The sequence below is a fragment of the Marmota marmota genome, unplaced genomic scaffold (genome assembly GCF_001458135.2).
Source record: "Marmota marmota marmota unplaced genomic scaffold, marMar, whole genome shotgun sequence".
Taxonomy (NCBI): domain Eukaryota; kingdom Metazoa; phylum Chordata; class Mammalia; order Rodentia; family Sciuridae; genus Marmota; species Marmota marmota.
The window spans coordinates 7,995,216-8,021,437 of record NW_025999853.1 but is presented as its reverse complement, the minus strand read 5'-3'; the positions used below and the strand labels follow the sequence as shown (position 1 = coordinate 8,021,437).

The 26,222-nt window shown below is 35.5% G+C and overlaps 1 protein-coding gene across 2 annotated transcripts in view; it reads left to right on the top strand.

Annotated features, from left to right (window-relative positions):
- Hcfc2 (host cell factor C2) overlaps window positions 1-20,804 on the top strand; it is a 46,248-nt gene extending 25,444 nt beyond the window's left edge. Inside the window, exons 9-15 of one of the 2 annotated variants that reach the window (XM_048802855.1) lie at window positions 2,913-3,087; window positions 5,643-5,846; window positions 6,646-6,719; window positions 8,638-8,775; window positions 12,150-12,335; window positions 12,941-13,226; window positions 19,514-20,804. In XM_048802855.1, the coding sequence (XP_048658812.1) occupies window positions 2,913-3,087; window positions 5,643-5,846; window positions 6,646-6,719; window positions 8,638-8,775; window positions 12,150-12,335; window positions 12,941-13,226; window positions 19,514-19,902 (1,452 nt within the window). In that variant the 3' untranslated portion in view covers window positions 19,903-20,804. Of the gene's footprint in view, window positions 1-2,912; window positions 3,088-5,642; window positions 5,847-6,645; window positions 6,720-8,637; window positions 8,776-12,149; window positions 12,336-12,940; window positions 16,301-19,513 lie in introns of those variants that run through there. The other variant, XM_015482831.2, reaches the window with a different exon arrangement.
- The last annotated feature ends 5,418 nt before the right edge of the window (window positions 20,805-26,222 follow it).

Genomic DNA, 26,222 nt, shown 5'->3' with positions numbered 1-26,222 from the left:
GGTGTAAGCTCCTATAAGAGTAGGCTCCAAGAAGCAGTCCCCGCGGGCTCAGTTCTGGGAGCCGGAATTCGGCCGCTTAGTGCTTGGTGTATGCTCTGTTAGGAGCAGGGTCCAAGAAGCACCCTCCGCAGGCTCCGCAGCCCTGGGCCATGGCGGTTCCGGGACGGTTCCGGGAGCCAGAACTCGGCCGCCCCGCGCTCGGTGTTCGCTCCGATAAGATCAGGTTCTAAGAAGCACCCAGGCACTGAACCCTAGCAATCTGTCTGCAAGCCGCAGGTGAATGGCAGCCTGAAATTACCTGTTCTATGGCTGAATGAGCTGCGGTCAGTCGAAAACAGGGATGGTGACGTCAGCTTTCCAACATGGTGGCTGCTGGCCTCCTCTGTGGTCTGACCGGTGTGGAGAACCGAGATGGACCGCTTCCTTCCCCCGTCTCGAACCCAGAATTCAGCCCTGAGTACGGTGCTTGCACGGCTGGCAGAAACTGCAGCGCTGTATCCCTGCGTCGCTATCTCCTCGTTTCCTAGCGCGTGCTGCAGACTCTAGCCGCGGGGCGATTTGCTGAATAAGCAGTGTTACCCTCCGTGCGACAAACCTCTCGCGTTTGAGTCCCCGTAGCTGATCCTTGTGCGATGGAAATCCTTCCTCCAGGTTCCGGAGCACCCCACTTTTGCTGGAAATTCCTAACAAGACATCCTTTAGCCGTCCTGACTTGTCATACTCCCACACAGTGAAGCAGCACACGGGGGCAATGCACTCCCCTCGCCGCCATCTTCCTAAACCTCAGATGTTTTGCATCTTAATGACTTTTTCCCTTTAGGCTCTTAGTGTTCAGCTTTTTCTACTTTATATCTTACCTACAATCTTCTCCCTTACCATACTCTTATTCCTTATGTATTTATACTTTTATACTTCATTTCTAAGTGTTTGAATTGGGTTTTTGGAGGAATATACTGAAATAAATGTATTTAATCTATCAGATTTAACCAAAACTCTTATGATATTTTATTTTACATAATTGTAGTTAGACTGTTTGAATTTTAAGTAAAGAATAGAGACACCATAACAGAGACTTTGGAATTAAATAAATTCTAGCTGTGCTACTTCTTGGTTTCCTGACTGTAGTTCTCAGATTACATAAAGTCTCTGAGTTTCAGTTTTCTTTATACAACAGAGTACATTATTCAATTTACAAAATTCTTGTGACAATTAAGTGAAATACAGAGTTTATAAATAAGTAACACAATGCCTGGTACAATTATTGTTGTTACCCTCATCATTTATTAAGAATGCACCATCACCACCAGTTATGGGCAATTCTAGGGATCTAAAGAATCTTTTATTATTTTTTTATGTATTTTTTTCTAGTTGCCAATGGACCTTTATTTTATTTATTTATACGTAGTGCTGAGACTCAAACCCAGTGCCTCACACATGCTAGGCAAGTGCTCTACCACTGAGGTATAGCCCTAGACTGGGATCTTAGAGTCTTAAGAAATTATAAGCATTGGTAATAAAGGTATAACAAAAACCATTACTGAAATAGAGCAGCAATACTGGTGTATTTGAACAAAGCCAGGTCTCTTTTATGGTTTAGTAGACCAATAGGTATTGTTATGTAATTACTGAAAAAGTTTAAATGTGTTCATTATAGTGTATTTAAGAAGGCAAAGACAGTGTCATTAGGAAGATTCCTATCTTAAATGCTTAATGGTAAAAATGCTGATATGTATTAATTTTTTTATATGGAAAACTCAATCATTAAGAATAATTCATTTGCTTGAAGTTTCCATAGAACAGATTTTACTTTCAGGAGTCATCAAATCTTTAATCTACATGCTGACCTTTGTTAAAAAAATTTGAACAGACTGTTAAACTCAGTAGTTTTCATTTTCTTTCCCTTGTTACAGAAGTATTTATTTGTAATACTAACTACCAGAATAAAACTCCAAGTCTTTTAAAAAGGCATAATTCTTGAAGAGATTAGGGAAGGCATTACATTTTTGAAGCAAGAATAAAGGCTTATTAAAGAAATGAAGAATAAGATCAGACTTTTAGAAATTAAAAATGTGGTTGAATATATTTAAAAATTGGATAGAGAATTTAAAATGTTGATTTTAAGCTGGGTATGGTGGCACATGCCCAAAGCCCCACCTTCACTGTAGGTTAAGGCAGGAGGATTGCTTGAATCTAGGAACTCATGGCCAGCCTCACATAGTGAAACCCTGTCTCACAATTTTCCCTTAAAATATATCCTTCCTTGCCAGGCTCAGTGGCACGTACATGTAATCTGGCTCAGGAGGCTGAGATAGGAGGATTGTGAGTTCAAAGCTAGCCTCAGCAATGGCGAGGCACTTAGCAACTCAGTGAGACCCTGTCTCTAAATAAAATACAAAAAAAATAGGACTAGAGGTGTGGCTCAGTGGTTGAGTGCCCCTGACAAGCAAGCAATCAAGCAATCAATCAATCAAATCTCCCTTCATTTCCCCTTCAAAAATGGTCTGTTGCCGGGCACAGTGGTGCACACCTGCAATCCTAGCAACTCTGAGGCAGGTGGATTGCAAATTCAAGGTTAGCCTCAGCAACTTTAGGAGACTCTGTCTTAAAGAAGAAAAAGGGCTGGAGATGTGAAGCTCAGTATTGAGAGTGCCCTGAATTCAGTCCCTATTGCCACAAAAACAAAATCAAAAACTAATCTTTTGAGATGGAGATTAAGTGAAAAATAAATTATTTTCTTAAAAATTTAGAGAATAAGTCTATATAGAAATTAATAATATAGTTTTAAAATGTTTTCTATTTTGATAAACATCTTTTCAAAATAATTTTCTTGTAAATTAATTTGCTTGTTTTTTTACATGTATTTCTGTTCATTGAACATTGCTTGCTACAGTAAACTATTTTATTTCTTGTAGATCAGTGACACAGTAAACAGTACAAAAGTGGAACATTCAGCCATGAGAGGAACTGCAATGAAAAACAAACAAGATTTCAAAGCAACAGATTCTAATGCCATTTTATATTCTTCTTTGGCATCTAATGCTTCTAATCATAATAGTTGTATGGTGGATATGCTAAGGAAAAATGAAGGTATAAAGATGACATTTTGAATAAAACTAAACCTTTTTATAATATGGTAGGGAGTTTTAGAGTCATTGAAAAAGTAAATGTTATGTGGTTTAAACAATTTTCCTCAAAATATTTACCATATTGCACCTAGTTAGAGTAAGGTCAGAATACCAAGTAGGCCCTTACCTGAATAGTAATGACTTGTTATGGGTATACGAAAGTTCTTGGATAACATTTGATGTTAGTGTTCAGTGTCATTATTCCTTTACTTATTTTTATTTTCTTAGCCCTGAAATTATTTATTTTGGGCAGGGATTTTGTCCATTTTGTTCACTTGTATTTCTCCAGCACCTAGATCTGTGCTTGGTAAATATAGTAGTCACTTAGTAAATATTTGTTTGGCAAATAACTGGATTATCCTCAGAAAGTTAGCTCAGTTATAAGAACTATTGATTAGCCCATTGCATTCATGAGAGCTTATAACTTGGTGATAATTTTATTTGCATATGCTGATGCCATTTACATTAAGCATTTCTTCTGATTTCAGAACCTGAAATTATTTTATAAATCTCATTCTGATATATCTCTCACTTAGAAACGTGATTATTTTTTAATTTGTAAAAAAAAAACTTGAAAGCTGATATAAATCTAATTATTCTTCACTTACTCGAATTTAACAAGATGAATATTCCTTTTATCTCTGTTTATCTTTATAGGTCTATGTTAGATAAAAATATTCAAGGAAGATAATTTCCTATAATTTGGATAAGTTTAAGTAGTTTAATTTTTGGCAAGTGGTGAAACCAGATTGGTTGTGCGATAGTGCCTGGCACATTGTTTATACTCATATGTGTCATAGAAAGACTCCCCAGTTGACTTTTTCTCTGCAGTTTAGAGTAGCTGCTGAAGAGTGTTTCAGAAAGTGAAGGAGGAATATGTTTCATTTTTTAATAAGCTCTCTAATCTTACCATCAGGAAGAAATATGGTAGGAAATGGTTAGGAGACTCGGTAGGGCTCTGTCAGAACTGGGAGGTACATAGAGACTAAAGCAGTACATGGGATGGAGTCATTGAAGAGACTTTTAGAAAGCTGTGTTTATTAAAATTGGCAAGTGGGTGGATATGACAAATAAAATTGAGTTGAATATAAAGTTGAACATCAGAATGGATAATGCTTCTCTTTGTCAAGGTAGAAAGTATCAGAGCAAGAACAGATTTGGGGAAAGGTTCAACTTTGAACATACTGTCTTTGAGGAACACAAGAAATATATTGGTGAAGATTTTTAATGGGAAATTGTATTCTTAGATCTGGAGTCTAAGAGAGAGTCCTCAGCTGGAAATATACATTTAGAAGTTTAAAAAGTATCTAAAATATAAGTTCCACAAGAGCAGGGACCTTGTTAACTTGTTCACTATTAGATTCCCAGCCACTGGTACAGTGCCTGGAACATATATATATATATGGGAGGTGAATGATTCATGATGGTTTTTAAAGCACAGGGAAAATATGCAAAGGGAGGGGGAAAAGGCAGCTGAGCAACATGGGAATATAAGGCATCATTTGAAGAAGAAAAACTAACTGAAGAGATTGAGAAGCGGGGGTGCTTAGAGGGGTAGAAAAAGACAAAATACTGGTATGTACCTTTTCTTCAGACATCACAGTTTGTGCCTTTTTGTATATGAATATCTCTATCATATGAGAGAGCTCATGGGGCATGAATCCTGCCTGCTTTGCAAATAAGCACAATGTCTGATAGATTACAGACCTTCAGTATTGTAGAATGAATGAATGAGCCATAGAAATATATTTTCAAAGGAATATATGGTCAGCATTGTTAACACTACAGAAAGATCAAGTAAATGAATACTGAAAAGTATTCCATTGACATTTGCAAAACCTTTTCATTAGAGTAGTATGCTAGAAACCAAAATTTGGGAAGATCAAGGATATGGAAATTGCTCTGAAGAAAATTAGTGAGGGGAAATAGAAACATGAGGGGACTCTGGGTGAATGAAGATGTGGGTTTGCTTGCTTGAGAGACTTAATGATGTTTATGTAATGAGAACTAAAATCTAAAGAAGAATCTAAAAGTCCTGAAAAGACAGGAATGATTGATGAATAAAGGTCCCAAGATATGAGGGAAGACAGATTAAACTTCCTTGAGAGAAAGCTCAGCTCATCTTCTGATATGGACGAGAAGACAGGGAGGATCGGCACCGTTTCTAGTTTGATGCAGGAGAAGACAATAAATTGATGGAATCCATGCCTGATGACTTGAATTTTTTTTATAACACAAGAGGCAAAACCATTTGATCTATGGTTTAATAGAGAGTTCAAGAACAGTGTTTTAGTGTTTAGATTGGAAGAGGAAGCTAAGAAGTTGAACATCCACTATAGATAGAATGCATTTTTCTTCTGGACATTTTATGCCTTATGGCCAAAACATACTGATGCCATTTGCAGGCTCATGTTTATGATTTTAAAATTGAAAGTACCAGAAAACATGATAAAAACAGTATGACACAGTTATTTCCAGGTACTGTACTAATAATAGATCTTTTCTCTTTAAACTTAGGTCCTTACAGTTCAGCAAATGTAGGTGTACTAAGTAGTTGCCTGGACTTAAGAACAGTAACCCCTGAAACTTCGGTGTCCAGTACTGTTTCCAGCGCACAAACTATGGTAACCCAGCAGACCATTAAAACTGAATCATCCAGTACAAATGGGGCAGTTGTTAAAGATGAAACTTCACTAACAACATTCAGTACCAAATCTGAAGGTTTGAAATGTGTTTCACATACTGTATTTTGAACCATTTAATGTATATAAATTCATCAGATTTATTTGTTTTAAATAAGAATTGCATTTCATCTTGAATTGAATCATGTAAGCAGATAAAGCATTTCAGTTAAGTATGTTATATAAAATAATCTTTGCTGCCTTACATAAAATATTTAGATTAACACACACTGAGATATAATCAGAATATATTTTCCCTACTGTGATTAAATTCAGCAAGCCTTTTTCCATATAAAAAATTAGTTGTAGAACATGGATTAACAGTTCTTCCAGCTTGATTAATTTCTAATTTTATAAATTCTTATTCTTTTACAGTAGGAATTATTTCATCTTTGGTATACATTCTGTCGAGTTCCAACTAGTTATCAAACTCATAAGAATGAACTATATGAATTAATTTGAATGCAAGTTCATATTTCTGGGCTGGGGTTGTAGCTTAATGGTTAGAGCATTTGCCTCACATGTGTGAGGCGCTGGGTTCGCTCCTCAGCACCACATAAAATAAATAAATAAAATAAAAGTATGTGTCCATCTACAACTAAAATTTTACAAAAATAAATAAAAAAGAGTTCATATTTCTAATTACCATGATTTTCTCCCTCTAGCTATTTTTTTCCCAGTTTTTTAAATTGAAAAATACACATAACATAAAATTTACCATCTTTACCATTTTTAATTGTACAGTCCTATGGTATTAAATGCCTGCCTACTTATAAGTTATATTTTCATGTGTCCAAGTAATTATATAAATCTTAATTGATTAATTGTTTAATTTTTAGTTGATGAAACATGTGCTCTGCCTGCAACTAAGATTAGCCGAGTAGAGATGCATGCTGTACCCATGCCATTTGCTGTAAGTACATTACTTGGTGACAATGCATGTTTTCAAATGATTATTGTTGCTTTTTAAATGCTGAGCAACTTCTAAGTAAATTCATGAAAAGGTCCTTATGTCTTAGTTAGTAATGAATTGATAATAAATTTAGAAATAAGTTGTTGAATAGGATAATGTTCCTAATGTTTAATGGAAAAAGCTTGCTAAAATGATAATACATATGCTGTGGTCCCAGTTTTAATAAAAAACACACATAATACATAAGTTCACACTCTCACATGTACCTACACACATGCACACTAAAATGCTACATGATTCTATTTGTGGGGCCACCACAGATTATTTTTACTTTCTTCTCTTTATGCTTTCTATATTTTTCTGTAAAGAAACATTACTTTTTAAATCAGAAATATATGTGTGTTTACACACATATATATGTGGTGTGATATGTAAATTACATTAATGGTTTAATGATAGTTATGTTATGGAACAAAAAGTACTTAGCTGTATTTCTAGGAGCACAATAGAATACTGCAGTGTTGGATTGACATACACGTAGGACAACCCAGTAATCTCTGGCAAAGGCCAAAGTTAATCTGCATGGCACCAAACTTAAAATTCTAGGAAAGTGCCTCACAAATACACCAAGGTTGTCTTAATTAGATATAAGGATAATACATATATGCATATATATTTTTTAGTTTTTTTATAATGAGTCATTTCAGCTTTATTGTTGTCAGCAAGAGGTGTTTTTTTTTTTTGTTGTTGTTGTTGTTTTAAATAACATTTACCTTTTGGAATCTTCTAAGAATTGTGTGTAGTTTTCATTTTTTTTCAAATTTTTGGATTGCGACCATATATTTACCTTAATCAGCTTTCATATTTCCAGAATGTTGAGTCCTAGTGTTCTTAGATTCTTTTCAAGAAAGGATTGTTAAAATGAACTTTCTTCTTTTGAATCTGTTTTGCAATGATCAGCCAGAATTGTACTGGTTATTTCAGCTGGAGCCAGTTGTTTTATAAAGTTGTTGAAGAGAATTTTTACAACTTTAAAAAATGAAGACAAGTTTAAAGCTATTCCTTTTTTCTCTAACCTTAAAGATTCTTCTAGTTAGTTCACTTTGTCATGTGTGATAGCCTAAATAACAAAAAATGTGAATGATAAGCATGTACCTCTGCTGTTATATATTTAAGACAGAAATAAATAACTGAAGTGCACATTTGTTTTGAGCTTCTGGAAACAGTGTCTCATTTATAAGAAGATGGCTTAAAAAGGTTAGTTCCAGGGATAAGTATAATTCACTTACCACTAAAAGTAGCTTAAGGTAGAGGAAATTTATTTGTTTTTAAAGCAGGGTAAAACATTTAAAACTGTTGAATCTCCTTCTCTGTAGTATATACTAAAATGTATTCAAATCGCATTTTAGTTTTGAACATTTTTTCTCCTTTTAGGTTTGGAGAATCACAGGTATTTCAAGTGCAAAGATCACTGAATTTTTGCTAGTTGTTTTGAATCTAGTAAAAAGCCAGCTTGGAATGAATTTTTCTTTATTTGCTCCCCTTGGAGCAAGTGTAATGTTTCACTAGCGGGATTACATTTTTCGGAGAGGGTCTCTGAAATGACAATGTTGTATAAAACAGCTGGAATTTTAACATGTCACTGATTGTGAAGCATGCTAACTCTATAGTACAGAGTTATAGTGCAGAGCTACTGAGTTTGAGAATGCCTGTCACTCCTGTGTTTTAATTGGTGTCCCCTTTTCACTGTCAGTTGACCTAATCTGTTAAGACTTTATTTACTTATAAGCTATTAATGTTGTGGTGTTTACCCATATACCTACTTGTATTTGTAGATCACTGCATGGATTTATTAAATCTTGAACTTTCTTATATGCTCAGTAAGAATCTTCATAAATCTTTCTTTCTCTAACATTAGAAAGAGTCTCCTTCAAATCCAGTGGCCACAGTGAAAGCAGGAGAACGACAGTGGTGTGATGTGGGAATTTTTAAAAATAATACAGCTTTGGTGAACCAGTTTTATTTGCTGCCAAAAGGGAAGCAAAACATCTCCAAGGTAACTTGATATATTTTCTTATAAACCTTGAGAGTGAGATTATTTTTATGAATCTTATTCATGTCACTATAATTTAGTGTTGTGTATATTTAGTCATCTTGTATTCTTTGTTAAGGCTCTTTTTTTTTTTTTTGGTACTGGGGATTGAACTCAGGGGCACTCAACTACTGAGCCATATCCCCAGCTCAATTTTGTATTTTATTTAGAGTCAGGGTCTCACTGAGTTGCTTAGTGCCTCACTTTTGCTGAGGCTGGCTTTGAACTCACGATCCTCCTGTCTCAGCCTCCTGAGCCGCTGGGATTACAGGCATGTGCCACCATGCCCAGTTTATTAAGGCACTTTTAATAAAATATATAGCAAACATGTCATTTAAAAACTCTTTATCACTAAGCTGGACTTCACATCATAAAAAATCTATTCTGGCCAGCTAAAAAATGAGGATTATTTTGAAATGTTTCCCATTTTTTTACTCTGTGTATTTAGAGAATGGAATGTTGTCCCATTGATTCAGGAGGCTGAGGCAGGAGGTTTGCAAGTTTGAGGTCAGCCTAAACAATTTAGTGAGATGCTTTCTCAAAAGAAAAAAGAAAAAGGACAGGGGTTATTGCTCAGTTGTAAAGCACTCCTGGGTTCAGTCTTTCAAAAAAAGAGAGGGCCGGGGATATAGCTCAGTTGGTAGAGTGCTTGCTTCACATGAACAAGGCCCTGGGTTCAGTCCCCAGTACCACATGCATGCGCGCGCGCGCGCACACACACACACACACACACACACACACACACAAAAGAATGAAACATTCTTTTTTATTGACAGATTTTTTTTTGTTCCTGATTTTACATTTTAAAAAGTGTAAAAGCCCCAATATGCTATTGAATGCTTTTCCATTGAGTCTGACCCTGTTATAGATACATTAATTGAAACATTATCAACCTTCTAAGAATTAATTAAATAGATAACAGTTCTAAAGAGTGTTGGACTAATTTTTTTTTAGATGGAGAATTTCTGAGAGGCGATTGTCAAGGAAATAGATATTTACTTTAATTTTTTAGATCTTCCCAAAAGGAGATAATAAGTTTAAAAATCTGAAATCCTAAATGCTTAAAAGCCAGAACTTTTTTGAGTGTCAACATGCTGCCATAAGTGGAATAATCCATATCTGACCTCATGTGACAAGCCAGAATAAAAATGAAGGCATACTAACTTATCTTTAGGTGATTTGTATAAGGTATATGAAAGAATGAACAAGGCTTGTCTGGGACAGAGCAAATGCCCATTTATTGGGGAACAGCTCTGCGTATTTATAGAGCCAGAGGTGGTTTGACAGTTGGCATGGGGTGCTTTTTGATTGGAGGGTAAGGATCAGGTGAGCCAGCAGGGCTAGTCTGATTGGTGGGTAGGATCAGGTGAGCCAGCAGGGCTCTGATTGGTGGGTAAGGATCATGTGAGTCAGCAGGGCTCACCATTGGACGGCTCTTCTTGGGGGATGGGGAAGTTAGTCTTTGGAGCCAGGGCAACTCCCAACAGTATACATGAAACATAAATAAATTTTGTGTTTAGCTTAGGTCTTATCCCTAAGAAATCTCATGTGTATGCTAATATTCCAGAACCTAAAAAAAATCCTGAGATCTGAAATGCTTCCTTTTTTTTTTTTAAGATGGATACAATATCTTTATTTTATTTTATTTATTTTTATGTGGTGCTGAGGATCGAACCCAGTGTCTCACATGCGTGAAACAAGCACTCTACCGCTGAGCTATAACCCCAGCACCCCCCAAATGCTTCTTGTACCAAGAATTTTGGATGAGGGATACCTATCCAAAATCCAAGTATATGATCACTTGTATCACATAAAAGTGATACCCAACTTGTATATCATTTACTATATATATTACTTATATTTGAATTTCTCTAATATTACTCTTGATGTCCCTCTTTTTCACAATGAATTTTTCCAATATTGACAAGAACAAATTCTGGTTAATAATTTGTTAGTATTATGCTTAATGAAATTTCTGGCTGCAGTTGGCTGTTATATATAAGGACATATCCATATAAGGGCCGATTAGCTGCCTGATTTTTCCTAAAAGAAGTAAAGAGCATAGTGAGGCATGGTGACACACATCTGTAATCCTGGCAGCTCAGGAGACTGAGGCAGGAAGATCACAAGTTCAAAGCCAGCCTCAGCAACTTACTGAGGCCCTGTCTCAAAAAATAAAAAAAGGGCTGGGAAAGTGGTTCAGTGATTAAGCGCCCCTAAGTTCAATCACTGGTACAAAAAAAGAAAGAAACAAAGAAAGAAAAAAGTGAAATAACATAAAATTTAGAGCCAGGAACTTGGTTTTGACTCACTAGCTCCAGCACTCAGCAGTACGAAGAGGGCAGGTCACTTATTTAACCTCTTGAGACTCAGCTTCCTCATCTATGATACATTGGCAGCCCTGGCCCACAGGGAGATTGTGAGGGTTTAAGGAGAATGTATAAAATTTGAAAGTAATAAATGTTATGATTTAACTTCTTAGAATATGTAATCTAATTATTTAACATTTATTCAGTGTCCTGGATATAAATTTTTAAAATTCACTATACTATGTGTTGATCTCTCCTTTTCTATCAAACTTGCTTGCCTGTCTCTAAGAGTGTTGTTCTTTATTTTTGGTACTGGGGATTGAACTCAGGGGCATTCAACCACTGAGCCACATGCCCAGCCCTATTTTTTTTTTTCTTAATATTTTTTAGTTGTGGATGGACACAATAACTTTATTTGTTTATTTTTATGTGGTGCTGGGGATCGAACCCAGTGCCTCACGCATGCTAGGCAAGTGCTCTAACACTGAGCCACAACCCCAGCCTCCCAGCCCTATTTTGTATTTTATTTAGAGACAGGTTGTCACCGAGTTGCTTTTAGTGCCTCGCTTTTTGCTGAGGCTGGCTTTGAATTTGCGATCCTCCTGCCTCTAACATCTGGAGCCGCTGGGATTACAGGCATGTGCCTGGCTCTAAGGGTATTGTTCTTGGGAAGACTATTATTAAACAGTAAACCTGAGATTCTGCTCCAAATTAAGTTTGCATGGAGTTAGGATAATTGTTACTTTGTTTTTATAAAATGGTTGGTAATTTTTTTTCTACCTTCATACATTTTATGTGCAGAATACCCTTACTGGAAAAATACTTATTCTCTGAATAATAATCACTGATTAATGGGCTTATTAGTTGCTTCTGTATTAGAGGGTTTATTGCTTAGAGTGAGAGAAATAAATGTGAATTGGAACTTTAAGAGTTTTATTGTTCAGTGAAGATTAAATAATTAAAAAATTTAAATAATAAATTAATTGTTCCTAATAAATTAATTGTTCCTCTCTATATATTACATTTTAGGTAGGAAATGCAGATGTACCTGACTACAGTTTACTTAAGAAACAAGATCTTGTTCCGGGCACTGGATACAGGTTTAGGGTTGCTGCAATCAATGGTTGTGGAATAGGCCCTTTCAGCAAAATCAGTGAATTTAAAACTTGTATTCCTGGTTTTCCTGGAGCCCCTTCAGCAGTCAGAATTTCAAAGGTAAGATGTCAAGTCAAGACTTGTTGGTGATATTATTTGAAACTTCTTATATTAAGTAAACTCTTTAGAAATTTTTGCTAGGATCTAATGAAATCAGAGATATCTAAAAGAGGTGGATTAAAAGTTTAAAAAATATTCTTTGCTAATCACTCATGGTATTTTAATTACCAAAATCTCAAGCAGAATTATAAGCATCCAAATCATAGAGAAGCAGGGAAATCTGCTTTGTTCATATTGTTATGTATCCCAAAGTTCATGCTGGAGAATTTTAATAGAACATATGAAATTGGATTGTATTTTATTGTAAGTCATTCCCTTCCTTAGGGAAGAAAAGATCTGCATTAGAGAAAAATCCTTTTTTTAGGGTATAACAGGCAGATATTTAAAGCTTATTATGTTTGTTAAAAGTGGGCATGAATTAAACATTGTAGATCCCACTAAGGTAGCTTTTCAGAAGTCAGCAATATGAGATCTAACATCGAATGCAATTACTTTAGCAAAAAGAAGCATTTTGTGTTCTAAAGATAGACTTAACATAATAAATACTAAAAGAGAAAACTTGAGAACCTTTACCTGCTCCCCCACTCTTTTTTCTTTTTTTTTAGAATGTTGAAGGTATCCACCTTTCCTGGGAGCCTCCAACTTCACCTTCTGGAAATATTTTGGAATATTCAGCCTACTTGGCTATCCGCACAGCACAGATCCAAGATAATCCAAGCCAGCTTGTGTTCATGAGGATTTATTGTGGTCTTAAAACATCATGTATAGTAACTGCTGGGCAACTTGCAAATGCACATATTGATTATACATCCAGGCCTGCCATTGTGTTCAGGATATCAGCAAAGAATGAAAAGGGATATGGACCAGCTACACAAGTTCGATGGCTTCAAGGTAACAATAAAAAAGCACCTTTAAATTGAATTTTTTTCTTTTTTTAACTGAAGCTGTTGTGATGATGATTATTTATTAGTAACTGGTTATGAAGATTTGTCATTTAAAAGACTGTATTTCTAGCAGTTATGAATTTGAGTTTGTAAGTTGTTCTTAAAATGTATTTCCTCAATTCTAGATCCAAATAAAAATAGAAAAGCAAAGACTCTCTGAAAATTAGTATATGGATTCTTCCTTACACATATAGCTCTTTTACAAAGAAAAATAATAAAATCAAGATAAAAGTTAGAAGGCTTTAATATCCCAATACCTTTTTTAAAGGCTATGTAACTCAGTCATCCTAGAATTATTGAGATGATTCTAGTAACTGACTGGTGTACACTTCACTGTCTTACTTAGTAAGTGTTGGCTACATTGTAAATGATCTATCATTGAATACTTCCTCTAACTTTATTGTCTATGAGCGGTGATCCTCCAACAGCTATCTTCTATGGATAATATTTGTGATACTAATGTTAGTAGTCATTTGATTCTTTTAATCATAGTTAGCACAGAGCTTAAAAAATTTTAGAGAGAGAGAGAAAGGCAAGTTCAGAAACTGCTTTTGAATTTCTATTTTTCAAAATCATGGTAAGATTAAAAAAAAATAATAATGGGTATTCTTGATTCATACCAGGCCAATGTATTTGAATATACATTTGGTTAAAGCACTTAATTTACCTGGCCCTTAATTTCCTCACTTACAGATGAGAGAATTAAAAGAGTTTGCCTTCAAGGCCCCTTTCAGCACTAAAATTTTGTATTTTCATCAGATGTAGAGTATGTCCCTGAACATTGAACATGTTCATGTGTCTTAATGGTTTGACCTTTGCTTTTTCTGAAATTAAAAGCTTCATAATTTAAAATTCAAAATTAAAGTGTATGTCCTCCTACTGCAGAAGAAAGAAGCACCTTAACGGGACACAAGTTTTGAAATAGTGTTTTAAACATTTGTAAGATTTTTGTAAATGCTCTAGATGTTTTATTTTTGCATCATTTTTACCTCAAAATTGTATAAACTTTTTTACAATGAAAATATAAGCATTAGACAGCTAACTCAGGTTCTTTACAACCTTAAAGATGCAGATGAATATTATGAACACTCTGCTACAGGTAACTTGTTTTAAATATTTTAGGAATTTCATGGTTCCACTGCCTATTCAAATCTGGAATGAATATATACAGAGCAATAATTGCAGAAAAGATTTTTCTCACTAAGAGCTACAATAACTGTAAGGGCACCGGTCTATCTTTTTAATACCACATAACCTTATGCCAGTTTAGGTTGACTGAGTAGCAATGTCCTCACACTTTGTGTATAATATCCCTAGCAAAGATGGATTTAATTGTGCAGAATTGATATATATGCGTGTTCCAGTTACTAATTTAAAGTGTATAGAATATTTTAATATATAATTTTTGTAAAGAACTGGGATTTTTATACTACAGTATTTGTAATTAATGTGTCTCACTAATTAAGTTTCTTTTGAAGAAAATATGCAAATTGTTAGACACATAATGAGTGGTTTCTGAACTCTAAAGATAAAATAAATGCACTACTATGGTGTTGTTAGAATACCGTTTTTTTTTGTGGCTATATGAATCCTGATTCTTTAAATGTGTACTTTATAATGTTTACAAGGAGCTTCTCTGGTTTGTTGTCCCAGCAGTTTCCTTGGCGAGAGCTTCATTCTCCATTTGTTTAATTCATATGCTTTGCTTTTGGCATATACTTGCTTTTTGCACTAGTAGAATTTTAACTTACCTCATTATTATGTTTGTAATCATTGTATAGCTTCCATAACATGTCTGATATAGGCTAAAGAAATACTTAACCAAAGTTAAAATGAAAATAAATGGTAAGCAATTTTGCACATATTAAGTGCTAGGATTTGTTGTGTATGTGTGTGTGCTTAGTTATAAAAATAATAAGAATGGAAAGTTTAATAGTATATGTCTTAAACCCAATTATTTTAAGTATCTATCTGCTTTATTAGAAAAACTTTGGCTTTTAACCCATTATTATTTGCATTAACAATTTGCATCTTGAAATGCTTCCCTTAATGACAAGGAATAAGTTGATTTAAAGCAAACAGTAGAATATTTGCTTTAAGTGTACATGTTAATATCAACTTGGTATTTAATTTTCTTTACTTTGCTGAAATGCCTCTATTGTGTTAGACCAGGAGGTGAATACGAACCTATGGTTCTAACATATCACTTACTTCTTAGAAGGAAGGGCAGCCTTTTCATACCAAGGGATTTGTTAAAATAATGAATCTTTTTATTTTGAGAATTAGCCAAGTTTAGTTTGTTTTTTTAATTTGACATTAGTATACTGAGCACCAGTCAAGTTTATCTTTCTGATAAGGGATTGGTGACTGAAAGATGCCATTAGAAAATCTCTCATGGCTTTTAATATTAACAGTTAATAAGAGATAGCTGTATGTTCATGAAGAGAATGAATTGGGCAAATAATGAGAGGAGTACATTTAGCTTCTTGTGATTTATACATTTTCTAAGTGAAGATCCCTTTGTATAACAGTGGCTGTATCATGCAGATATTTTTCTTTCTTTGCTTTTTTTTTTTTTTAAACCTTCAGTGCTGGGGATGGAACCTAGGGCCTCACACATGCCAGGCAAGCACTCTGTCACTGAGCCACATCCCCATCCCTGGCAGATATGTTTTCATAAGATGATTTACCATGACTTAAATTACTTTCTTTACGCTTCCCAGTTGGGTAAACAACTCAGATGTAATGAGCTTTTGTGTCACAGTCCTCTTTCTGTACTCTGCAACTTTGGTTCCCATAAGTATCAATATTTTTGATGTTGCATGCTCTTACAATTATGTTTTCTAAAATATTGTATTGACTTTAGTTTAGTAAACTATTTTGGCAATTTAACCAGAAATAGGGTATATATAAACTCAATTTTATCTGCATTAAAAAATTGAAGTAATCTAATCGCATGTATGATGTACCTCTGCCCCATAACTCAGTTGCACAAATATAATTATCTATGGGAGAGTGAAACTGTTGATTCATTATTTCAAAGTCTTATAGATTAGCAAAGATTTGTTCTGATTAGAGATATGGTCTATAGCTAAAGATACTTTTATTTTAAAAAATAACAGCACTTATGAACACCATTTGTATCATTGGATATGAAGAGATTATTAGTATTTAATAACAATATTAGTATTGAAGTCTTCAGATCGCAAATGAAGTAGTTGCAAAGTAGACCTGGTCTTTGACCACTTAAGGTGTAACTGTTGTATTTAAAACTGATTTAGGCAGTTTTATGTATCATGTACCAATGATATGTAAAATAAAGCACCTTTTCTACTATAAACACTTACAAATGTTATTTATTTTTAGATACATGAAAGAAAAACGAGTGTTGGCAGAGTAGATGTATGGAAATGTTTATGTCACGCATTTGACTTAATATAGGCAGTCTCTAAATTAAGATGGACTATGTCTAAAAGTTTGTTTTTAAGTTAGTGAATTGTGGTTGGGAGTCATTTTTTAATAGAAACATAAAATCTATTTGATCCTAATTGTAGCTTAACTAATAGGCTTGGAAGTTAAAAAAAGTTAATGGTTGCAAAAAATAGCCTAACCTTGTTTTCACCTCTGTTTATTTTATTTTATTTTTTTATTTTTTTTGCTTTTCACACTTTTTAGTTCATAGCAGCAGGCTTCTTACCTGCTACCCTACTGAGATGGTTCTGGCAAAGGTCGGGAATAATCTCCCATTTCCAAATCTAGTGATCTCTTTCTTCCTGCTTAATAATCTTGTCACCTGAGCACTCCTTGGCACTTCCATTTTCCACAGCTATGATGCCACATTCTGTCTTTTATGCACCTCCTTCTGTCTTCGTCCACGTTTCCTTGGCCACCTGTCTGCATGCCTTGCCAGCCTGAGGAAACCTTCAACACACTCCACCTCCTGGTAGATTTAACTGCCTTTTTTTGTGCTCCACTGTCCTTTGTCATAGCAGTTTAAAAACTGTGCCTTTATTATCATTGTCTCCCTCCCTCTGCTAGATGGTAGGTCTTTTTTTTTTTTTTTCATTCATTTACTTATACATGGACACAATACCTTTATTTTATTTATTTTTAATGTGATGCTGAGGATCAAACTCAGTGCCTCACACGTGCTAGGCAAGCACTTTGCCACTGAGGTACAACCCCAGCCCTAGATGATATTTCCCAAATATGGGAAAAAATGTTCAGCATCTCTAGTAATTAGAGAAATGCAAATCATCTCACGCCAGTCAGAATGGCAGTTATCAAGAATACAGACAACAATAAATGTTGGCAAGAATGTGGGGGAAAGGCACACACATACATTATTGGTGGGACTGCAAATTGGTGCAACCAACCTGGAAAGTAGTATGGAGATTCCTTGGAAAACTTGAAATGGAATCACCGTTTGACCCAGTTATGCCACTCCTTGGTCTATACCCAAAGGACTTAAAATCAGCATACTGTAGTAATGCAGCCACATCAATGTTTATAGCAGCTCAGTTCACAATATGCCTATATATTTTTGTACTCCAGAGCAGACTTATTTTAATCATGCCTGGAAAAACATAAACTATAACATTCTGGGAGTGAAACAATAAATTCTATAGATTGAACAAAGAAAAGGCTATAAAAAAGCTTAGGATGCAGCTTTCTTGTTCAAATAGATTCCCATCTCTTCCCAGTGTCATTTTTCTTCTATCCTGCACTCTATAGAACTAAATTAAGACAATGTCCTCTTATGGGCCTATTAATCTCAGCAAGGATCATCTGAAACTGAGCATGAGATTATTTTATATAAGATAAATTGAGTAAGGGGCTGCTACTTAAAGGTTGTCAAATTCAAAATCTGACTGCTACTTCTGCCAGTGCCTCAAATCAGATACAGGATTGTGAAGCCCATGGTCTTGGATAGAGAGAAGGCTAGGAAGTCATAGGTATGAGGCTAGAAGGGCTTAACAGGAGTTTTCCTTATATGCTGAGTTTACTTTGCTGGTTCAATAGTCCTTTAAAAAGTTTCTGGAGGACTGGGGATATAACTCAGTTGGTAGAGTGCTTGCCTTGCATGCATAAGACCCTGGGTTCAATCCCCAACACCACCAAAACAAAACAAAACAAAACAAAAGTGTTTCTGGAGATGTTAAGTGTTTACATATAACCTCCTAAGATAAAAGTACAGAATGTAGGAATTGGTAGCATACTGATATGGAAGCTAAAACAGAAGTGGACCCATTCTCTTATGTTCTTACCACCTAGAGACAAGAAGTGAAAAGCTGTATCATTCCTGAGCATGAGGAAGGCAAGGATTGGGGTTGTGGCTCAGTGGTAGAGTGCTTGCCTAGCACATGTGAGGCCCTGGGTTCTATTCTCAGCACCACATAAAAAGATAAATAAATAAAATATTGTGTCCCTCTACAGCTCATATACATACATACATACATATATATATATATATAAAATTGAGGAAGGTACAAGAAGAGCCCTTTGTATTTGAGTACATACAGGTTCAAAATGAAAGGTAGCAGCAACCACCTTTCATTTCAGAGCAGCAACTCTGTCCATTAGGAAATTGTGGTCCAACAAATGTCCATCTCCAACCAAGAGAATTACCCATTCGTCCTTTATTTAAGGAAACAGAGTGGAATCTAAGAACTAAAGCATTTCCTCCTAGTTTCTCTTTCATAGTAGGAAGAGGACAAGAAGCTGCAGGCATAATATTATCCAGTAAAACAAAGACATCAGGTTAGGGTGTCTGAGCAGTTCTGAAGATCTAGCTGCTTCAGCCAAATCCATTCTACTACCACTTGCAGTTTAGCACCCACTGATGGCATTATCCATTCCAGCTTAAATATGATTCTAGGTCTTTTGGCTGCAGAGGAGGTTTTTTTTTTTTTTCTTTTTTCTTTAAAAATAGCTACAGCTATGCCTGAAACTTTCTGGTGATTGGCAGCCCTGTGTTCGACCCAGCTGGGGAATGTAGGCCTGGAGAATGCACTTTCTACTTCCCTACTTCTTAGGCTGGCCACTTTCTGCGGGACTTAGTCTCTCCCTCATACCAATTCCTTAAACCAAGATTATGTTTGCTTGCCCTACTTGGGTATGGGGGATGGATTAAATGTTTCAAGATCTATTTACTTTTTTAGAATTTCTGAATTAAATACTAGTTTGTAGCTAATCCCTTAAATAAGGAGAAATCATATCTTAACTATCTTATAGGTCTGCAAAATGGCACCAACAGTGATGATCTTGGCACAGAAACAATTGCAAAACTATTGGCGTTTTTTTTTTCTTTTTTGTGGTGGTGCTGGGGATTGGACCCAGGGCCTTATGCATGCGAGGCAAGCACTCTACCAGCTGAACTATATCCCCAGCCCATTTATGTGACCAGCATTTATGTGACCAGCAAGGAATCTGTTTTTAATGCTTCTGGTGGAACAGTCAATAGCTGCCATATGCATTCCATATTGTTGGAATACTTACCACACACATGCATTATTATGAGAATGTGCCAGAGGAAATTTGTACTTTTGAGAGTCCAGAGAAGGCAATTTATTTTGGCATTTGCATCACCTATCTCATTTCATTATCTGCTTTATTTTACATAATAATATAATAAATATGATTAATTATACCAAGTGAACAAAGATCAGTTAGCCAGAGACACGCCAGTGATTGAGGCAACTTGGAAGAGCAACACTGCAGTACTGTGATCTCATTGGATTTTGACCTTGTGGGAATCTAGTTAAGTTCTGTAAATAAAAATCTATCCTGTTCTTTTTTCATATTATCAATTACTTTTCTATAATTGTCATTGGTTGGTTGCATAGCAAAGCAAGGACTGAAGTATCAGATATTTCATCTTTGCTGATGAAAGTATGTATTGCGTGATCTTGTAACTTTTTTCCTTAAAAATATTGTGAAATAACACATACTAAAGTATTCAACCGTGTATGTATGGTTTAAAGATAAAATGATCATACATGTATCAACTTCCAGCTTAAGAACTAGCACAATCTCAGCTACCTACTCATTTGTCCTCCCTCCATTCGCATCACATGAGGTGAATGTTCTTCTGTTATTTTTGGTTGATAATTCCCATGTTTTTATTTGTGGCTCTATCATCTATGTATGTATTCCTAATAAAATGTTGTTTAGATTTACCTGTTTTTGAGCTTGTATGTAAATGGATTCATGCTGTATGTATTCTTCTGTGACTTTTTTCTAGCATTTTTTGAGACTTCCATCTATGTTTATTGCATGTAACTATTTCATGTTTTCACTGCTGTATAGCCACAATGACTATTTCACAATTTATCTGCTCTTCTATTTCTGGAGATTTGGACTTTTTATTATTATAGACAATGCTGCTGTGAACATTCTGCCCAATTACAATGTAAGTTCTGTGTGGCCTGGGGTCATGTCTGTTTTGTTCTGTGCTGTTTTCTCAGTGTCTGGAACAATGCCTGGTACAGGGTACATGCTCAATAAATATTTGAAGAATGAATAACTTCTTGTACCTGTCTCCTGTGCACATGTGCAAGAATTGCTTTAGGATGGTTTTTTTCAAAGGGTGGTCCAGGGACCCCCTAGGGTCCCTGAGACCCTTTCAGAGGGCCTCTGAGGACAAAGCTACTTTCATGTAATATTAATAAATTATTTGTCCTTTTCACTTTCATTTCTCACCAGGTTATCAAAAATTTTCCAGATGTTTGATAAAATCACTGCTTTGATAGCTGATCAAGTATATATTTGTTTATTTTGTGTTTTAAAAAGTCTTCATTTAAACTTTTTATGTGGCAAATATTGATAGATAGAACTCATATGAACAACAGCTTTTTGAGTTCCTTGATAATTTTTTTGTTTTTGTTTTTTTGGGTCGGGGGATTGAACTCAAGGGCACTCGACCACTGAGCCACATCCCCAGCCCTATTTTGTATTTTATGTAGAGCTGAGGTCTCACTAAGTTGTGTAGTGCCTCACTTTGTGCTGAGGCTGGCTTTGAACTTGAGATCCTCCTGCCTCAGCCACCCAAACCTTCTGGGATTATAGGCAAGCGCCACTGCGCCTGGGCTCCTTGATGATTTTTAAGATTGTAAAGAGGCTTAAGACCAAACATTGGAGAACTGCTGCTCTAACAGAGTCAGCTTAATTCGGTCATGCTGAGTGGCTTTCTAAAGTATTTGTACTAGTTTTCACTCCCATGGCAATGGTTCAGGTTTCCCAGGGCTTCACAGTTCAGCAAACACACGGTCTTGATTGTCTTTAGTGTTTGCTAATTGGATGGCTACATGGTATCCTACCGTGGGTTTACTTTGCATTTCCCTAATCACTAATGAAATTAACTTTTCATATTTAGGTCCTCTTCTGTGAAATACTTATTCCTGTTTTTTGCCCCTTTTTCTGTTAGGTTGTGGCTCTCCCCCACCCCACATAGATTCATGATTTTATATATTTTGGGTCCCAGTTTCTTGTCAGTTAAATGTATTACACATATTTTCTCCCAATTCACATGTTTTCTTTCATGGTTGCATTGAATTTATTGATCAACTTGGAGAAAATTTACATCTTTTCAATGTGTCTTCCCAGTCAGAAACAGTCGTGTATCTCTCCATTTATTAGGTCTTCTTTAATGTCTCTCAATAAACAACAATGTTCTCCATAAAGGCCTTTATGTCTTGTCTTAGATTTCTTTATAGGAGTTTATTTTTTATGTATTATGGTATATTGGATTTTAAAATTATACTTCCTATTCTGATTGTTGCAGAGTATAGAAATGTCGCTATGTATTGATTTTAGATTCAGCAATTTTGCTAAACTTATGTTCTAATAAAATACCTAGATATTTTGAGTTGTTTATGTGTTCTGCACATAATGGCAGTTTTCTTCCTGATATTTATACTTTTAAAGGATTTCTTATATTTCTGCATTGGCCAGGATCTGCAGCATAATGTTGAAAAGAACTGAAAGTGAACATTGTCTTAATGTTTTGGACATTGCACTGTTTAATATTTTTTCCATAAGTGGCCTTTATCAAATTAAGGAGTTTTCTTGTATTTCTGTTTGCTAATAGTTTTAATTACGAATGGATATTGAATTTTTAAAAAAGTTTTTAAAGTTGTCGATGGACCTTTATTTTATTTATATATATATATATGTATGTATGTATATGCGCTGTAGAGGGACACAATATTTTATTTATTTATCTTTTTATGTGGTGCTGAGAATCGAACCCAGGGCCTCACATATGCTAGGCAAGTACTCTACCACTGAGTTATAACCCCATCCTGGATGTAGAATTTTAATGTTTTTTCCCTGCATCTAATTTTTAGTGATTTTCTTCTTTAAAGTTATGATAGTTGACTTAATATATTAAACCCCTTTTATTCTTAGCATAAACCCAAACAGGTCATATATGTATGTGTACTTTAATACATTGCTGGACACAATTTGCCAATATTTTATTTTAGGACTTTTAATTTTAACTTGTGTTTCTTTTATCATTGTGCCAGAGAATATGACCTGTGAGATTTTTTTCTGACTAGCTTTCTGTTCTACATTGTGGTCAGTTTCTTATATATTCCACATGAAATGGAAAAAGAATGTATGTTCCCCAGTAGTTGCACATAATGTCCTTTAAATATCCATTAGACTTGTTAAGCTGTACAGATTTCTCTACACTGATTTATCTTGTACCAGATTTCTTTACTGAAGCTTTAAATTTTCCTCATGATGGTGAATTTCTCGAGTTTTCTTGAAGTTCATAGTATTTGCTTGCTTTTTCTCTGGGCTTTATTGTTGGATATATATTAACAGGATCGTTCTGCCTTCTTTGTGGTGAAACTATAATTATGTAGTGACTGCCACTGTTAATGTTTACTGCCTTTGCCTTTTTTGTTGCTCATTATATGGCAATATTTTAGTTAGTCTTTAGTGTATCTTAGGTCTTTCTTTGGCCTTATATTTTGAGTTTGCGGGAGATATGCCTAAAAGATAAAGCCAAAGAATGTCTTTTTAACTAGATAATTGAGTCCATTCATGTCTATTATGATTACACAGTTGGATTTATTTCTAGGTCTTCATCATAAATTTTTTTGGTTTGGTCTTCTCCCTCCCTTCTTTTTTCATTTTATTTGCCCTCCGCTTTTTATTTTCAATTACTATTAATTTTTTTGTTTACAAATTTCACTTTATGTGTGATCTTTTGTTTTTTTCAACATCATTATTTGCTGTTAATACCAATATTGAGTCTTTGTGGATGATTCTGTTGTATTTTGTCATTTACTCATGGTGCCACTTTCCCTTGAGTATGTGATATCTTAAAATTTATTTTCCTTGGCAAATGATTTGAAAGCTTGATGTAGTTCAGTGGTAGAGCGTCTGCCTTGCATTCATGAGGTCCTGGGTTCAGTCCTCAGAAGTATAAAAGGGAAAAAAAAAAAAAAAAGATTTGAAGCATGGACTGAAATTGAGATCCTTAAGAGATTTATTTTCTCTGCCAGATACCCAAAAGCTGTCAACCTGAGACCAAATGAAATGAACAGCTTGATAATTTCAGATAACAAACTTCAGAGGACCTGTGATTGTGAATTTTCTAGGGTGGTTTATTCCCTTTCCCCCAGCATCAAAATTTAGATAGGAACATTTCTTGCTGCCAACTTCTCTGTGCTGGCCCAATTAACCATCTAGCCTAGGCAGGCATGGTGGCACACACCTATAAACCCAGCAGATCACAAGGCTAATTCGGGAGTATCTAAAATTTGAGGCCCTAAGTAATTTGGTGAGGCTCTGTCTCAAAATTTAAAAAAATAAATTAAAAAAAAAGTGTGGGAATGTGGTAAAGCATCCCTGGGTTCAGTCCCCCAAAACAAAAACCAAACCCCACCCCCAAAACCTACTACTAATACTAGGTAAGTCTATGGCCAGACCCCACTACAGCTACCAGTTCAGTGTCTGCAGAGTTCAAGAGAACTCTAGGGACAAAGCAAGCTGTGGTGCTGGCTTACCTCACAGCAGTCCTATTTTCACTTCACTTTTAGAGTTCTGTATCTGTGTATTTCTTGTTTTCATATCAACTTAAAGGTATGTTTAAAAATATTTTATACAATTAAACTATGTTATTCAGCATTTGGGGTTTTTTAAATGAGTTGATACCTAGGCTGTTTTACCATTAGAAATGAAGTCTAGATATGCATAATTATAATACACCAATAAAAATAAAAAGGGAAAAATGAAGTGTAGATTAAAACTTTAGTTTGCTCTTCATATGAGCAAGAAATGTGTTCCTTTATAGTATGTTCAGAATAACAGGATTGTAGTTCTCTCCTGCAAGAGTAGCACTTTCATGGTGGGAGACTAATACTTGCAAAAGTGGAATACACAGAGCCACCTCCACCCCCCTCTGGGGATTTAACCCAGGGGCACTTAACCACTGAATCACATCCCAATCTTTTTCATTTTGAGACTGGGTCTTGCTAAATTACTGAGGCTGGCTCTGAACTTGCAAGTCTCCCAAGTTGCTAGGATTATGGGTGTGTGCCACCACACCTGCTCAAGGAAACCAATTTTTAAAGATGTATTCTTCTTCCAAAGTAAGGAATGGCTCTGTCATTTGGAGAAAAAAAATTTGAGATGGAGCCTTGCTCTGTTGCTCAGGCTGTCCCCATACTTCTGAGCTCAAATGATCCTCTTGCCTCAGCCTTCCAAGCAGTTGGGACTACAGGCTTGTGTCACCACACCTGGCTGGATCTGGTTTCTTACAAATCTAACAATGGAGGTCATATATGCAAGAATGAGTCTCCTTGGTGTACAGAACTGGGCTGGGAGGCATTTTCTGTTATGCTTGTCTTTGCCTAGCGGGTTCAGTAATGTCTTTCATACAGATGTACTCTGAAATTAAGCCCTGTAGAACAGGTGTGAAACAGACATAAACATGATTCTGCTTGCTCTTAGAAGACAATCAAGAAGTCGTAAGTTGTAATTGAAGAGGCAAAATTCATGGCATAGTGTCAGAATATATAATCTTGGGGCATTTTTGTGGAAGATGGAGGAATTACCTGTTAGATGTAATATGCCCTCCTAATCTAGTACATGGCCATCAAGTTGCTGTAGATTGTTCACACTGACTTTACTCGTCGTACCCTGATTTGGCACACTTGTTGACGTTAATTTTGGCAAAGGAGTTCTTAACAATGATTGTCTTGCACAGGTATCTATTTACTAAGAAGTGCAAAAGGAAGCAGTTTCTGGAGTGAGGTCAGGGAAAGCTGTAACTACTATTAGGCAAGTTTTTATTGTTAAAGGCAATGGCCAGAAGCCAAAGAAATTAATTCATTCCTGTATCACCTGTAGCCCTTGACTGTGAAGGGATTCTGCCTCATGGTCTCACAAATCCTAAACTCTGGTACAATACCTATCTAAAGGGGCTAAAACAACTTGTGCACAACTGTCACACACCTACTAGGTTTTGAGTGGTGCTATTTTCTGTATTTGGTGACCAGTACAAATGTTTGCAAAGCTTTCCTGGTGAGTTTAAACCGAGACCTAAAGGATGAAAGGGACTTGGCCAGGCAGAGGGAAGGGGATACATGTTCAAGGCCATGGCAGGAGGATGGTGGGAGGCGAAAATTCAGCACAGGATCCCAGAGGAGATCAGAGTTGGCGGGGCACAGCAAGCAAGTAGTGATGCTTGATGAGGTGAACAAAGATAACATTTCCAGATCTAAAAAAAACACCAATGATATTTTTCTGATGGTATGGTACAATTCCTAGAAAAACAAAGTTAGGGTTGTTCCATATTTTTTACTGATTATTATATGAGTTAATAATCTTACTCATTTATATGAGTTAATAATCTTACAGATTATTAACTTATATAAATTAAAACACAAGCATATAAAATAACAAGTATTATTTTGCTGCCAAGGTA